The 3,016-nt window shown below is 35.6% G+C and overlaps 1 protein-coding gene across 1 annotated transcript; it reads right to left on the reverse strand.

The window, feature by feature from the left end:
* Positions 1 to 544: 544 nt before the first annotated feature.
* LOC117319679 (soma ferritin-like) lies at positions 545 to 2,755 on the reverse strand. The gene is made up of 4 exons (XM_033874443.1): positions 2,433 to 2,755; positions 1,999 to 2,145; positions 1,570 to 1,695; positions 545 to 901 (listed from the first exon to the last, which is right to left on the reverse strand). The coding sequence occupies exons 1-4, from the start codon at positions 2,535 to 2,537 to the stop codon at positions 764 to 766; spliced, it is 516 nt and encodes a 171-aa protein (XP_033730334.1). The 5' UTR covers positions 2,538 to 2,755; the 3' UTR covers positions 545 to 763.
* Between the last annotated feature and the right edge of the window lie 261 nt (positions 2,756 to 3,016).

Genomic DNA, 3,016 nt, shown 5'->3' on the forward strand with positions numbered 1-3,016 from the left:
TAATTTAATTATCTCAGCTTATGAATTCTGCTAGCAATCTGACCTTGGACCTATTCAGTTCGCATTTGAATGACAGTATTGTCAACTTTTGTGCATGATTTGCTGGTTAAAGATTGTGACCAATATTGCCGTCCACCTCCGCAATTCTATTTCTATCATCTGAGATTGTAACTCACTAATCCGGAAGGCTTCGAACCTAATCTAGTTTCAATTTATTATATTGGTTTTACAAGAACACAGGGGAACGCCTGTGACCAGAATTTTAGATTTAAAACTATCTGGCAAACATGTTTTCCAGCAAACGACATATTGTTTTCTATGCAAAGATAAAGTGCTGAAATTTCATAAAAAGGTAGACTATGATTTTGACACTTTTTCTATTCTTTTGAAAATAAACATTACTATACCATATCGAAGAAAGGTAAAATTTGATTGCGATTTACATCGCTATTTCATGTATACAACGCTACCTTGTCGTTTGTTGGACCAGGAACGCTTGGTAACCCTGATCGAGCCACACTCGTATATTAAACAACACACACAATTGAATATATCTTGCATTTTTTATTGGTTATTTTTCATTATTTCTTGCCTTTGATTAACGCCAATAGATATTATATACGTTTTGCTTATATTCCTTTATAATTCCTGTTCATTTCTGTAAATCGTTGGAGTGAAATTTTGTTTTCAATATGTCGCTTTGATTCAGAGTTCCTTTGTTGTATACATTGTTAGATGTCCTTATAAAGTTCAATCCAGGTTTTTATTCCAGGGACTCCTTGTCGAACATGTACTCGCCGAGGCCGGAGCCAACACGCTTCAGGTTGGTGATATGGTCGGAGATCTTCTTGATGTCTTCAACCTGTTCTTCTAGGTATTCACTCTCCAGGAAGTCCATGAACTGTGAACAAGAACATATTTTTTCACAAATACACTGATTAATATGTAAATCATTCAGATTTCGCGATTACTTGATTTCGCGAATTCACCTTTTCAGACATATTCGCGAACATATGATTTCGCGACCAATGAAGTAGATATGACTTTAAATTCGCTAGTGACGAACTATTAGAGTCATGGACTGCTTTATCAGTAACCAATAGTTTGGCTGTCTTCCGAGGGTGTTATTTTCGTACAGATAATCGCGAAGGATTTAAAATTCGCGATTGACTCTCCTCGCGTATTAACGCAAAAATAAATCCTACGCGAAATAAAAGTGATTTGCAGTATCAGATAAAGTGACAGACAACATATACAGTATAACAAAAATTGATCTGTGCGCTCAATACTAACTTCTTTTATTTTCTGACTTTTAATACTATTATGTCTAGATTAGAAAATAACAAAATAAATATTATAAAACTGGAATACACATATCCTTTCAGTTTTTTTAGATGAAATATTATATGATTTATATTAATAATTAAAAATTATGCAGAAAATTCGAATATATGAGTTCAGTATACATGGTACAACAATTACTCTAATCCTAGACGTTACGTTTGATGTATATGATTTAATTAAGGATAATTATTAGGGCAAGTCAGTATAACATTTAATGCAGTTCACCTGCTTGTCGCCATGTTTATCACCAACGGCGTGAAGGTCAAGGAGAGACTGGTTCACGTTCTTCTCCAAGGTCAAGGCCGCCTGCATGGCGTCCAATCCAGTTCCCCATTCATCGCGGTCGGGTTTCTATAAATAAATATATATATTCATGTATATCATATCTGTCAGATGGAGCTCAGTTAGAACAAAATCACGAGCTGACATTTAGTAAACCAATATGTATGTAATAATATTGAGAGATGGTCAATAATACAGACTCATTAACTGATTGCTAGTCATATTACTATGATTTTGCATCATTTACCAATTTAGAACGGCTATGTGCATTTCGTCATTTGAAGATATGCATTTGCATTATAATGTAATAATAGTAAGGAGATGACTATATGCTTCATATTCGCACCGTTCTCAGAGGGAAACATTTCCTACCTTGATGTCCTGCAGGACAATTCTGCCTCCTCTCTTGTTCTGGTACTTCATGAACTTCTCGGCATGTTCACGCTCCTCGTCAGACTTCTCCTTAAAGTGCTTGGCAAACCCTGGCAGAGCAACGTCATCGCGATCAAAGTAGAATGACTAAAAAAAGAAAGAAAAATAATAATAAAAAAATTAAATTTAAAAAATAAAAAAATAAAAAAATAAATAAAAAAATAAACCAAAAAAAGCAAAAAACAGACACATTAGACTCGAAAACCACCCATCAACATGAAACAATTGTAATGATAAGGTATGACACCAGGTTATGGAGTTAATATGATGTGTAATGTTTGAATAAAAAACTGACTGAAAAAAATGAAAGATGTGACAAAAAGATGCATTTATCCAAATACAATGGAATGATTGATTCTGTGACGTCATCTTACCATGGACTGGTAACTATAACAGGCGTAAAGCTCCAGGTTAACCTGCCGGTTGATTCCAGCCTCGGTTTCAGCATGAAAGTTCTGGCGTGGTTGACTTTCGGCCATTTTGATGTTGTACGTTGTTGGTAATACAATTTTACAAAAGATGTTTCAATGCAAGTTTGTCGGAAAGCAATATGTTTGTCTGTACGTTCACTGACGCAGCGAGACAAAATATCAAGATGTGTAGTTTGGACGTAGCCGGTTTCCTTATATAGCCAGCCTAACGTCGATATCTCTGCTCACGTGATCATGTGTACCAGATAGTAAACAAACATCACGTGACTTAAAAACGCTGGCAGGAGTGTCTATATATAGTGATAATCAATAATGTATGTGCACATTGGTATCATCTGCAGAGATATTTCCTCACTTAATGTATTTGTTAAATACAATGTAACTCACTAATGCATTTCTGTTTAATAGTGATATGTCCGGATGAGTCCAGAGCATTGATGTATCGTACCGCCCACACACACACACACACACACACACACCCCCCCCTCCCTCCACTTCCTCCATGATATAAGTCGCAAGTTCCCTCC

The sequence above is a fragment of the Pecten maximus genome, unplaced genomic scaffold (assembly GCF_902652985.1).
Source record: "Pecten maximus unplaced genomic scaffold, xPecMax1.1, whole genome shotgun sequence".
Classification (NCBI taxonomy): Eukaryota; Metazoa; Mollusca; class Bivalvia; order Pectinida; family Pectinidae; genus Pecten; species Pecten maximus.

Excerpts from the sequence above, each read along its gene's own strand:
- LOC117319679 (XM_033874443.1), bottom strand. The coding sequence starts at position 2,537 with ATGGCCGAAAGTCAACCACGCCAGAACTTTCATGCTGAAACCGAGGCT. Across the intron at positions 2,146-2,432 it reads GTTATAGTTACCAGTCCATG|TCATTCTACTTTGATCGCGA; the intron begins GTAAGATGACGT and ends TTCTTTTTTTAG. Across the intron at positions 1,696-1,998 it reads TTGTCCTGCAGGACATCAAG|AAACCCGACCGCGATGAATG; the intron begins GTAGGAAATGTT and ends ATTTATTTATAG.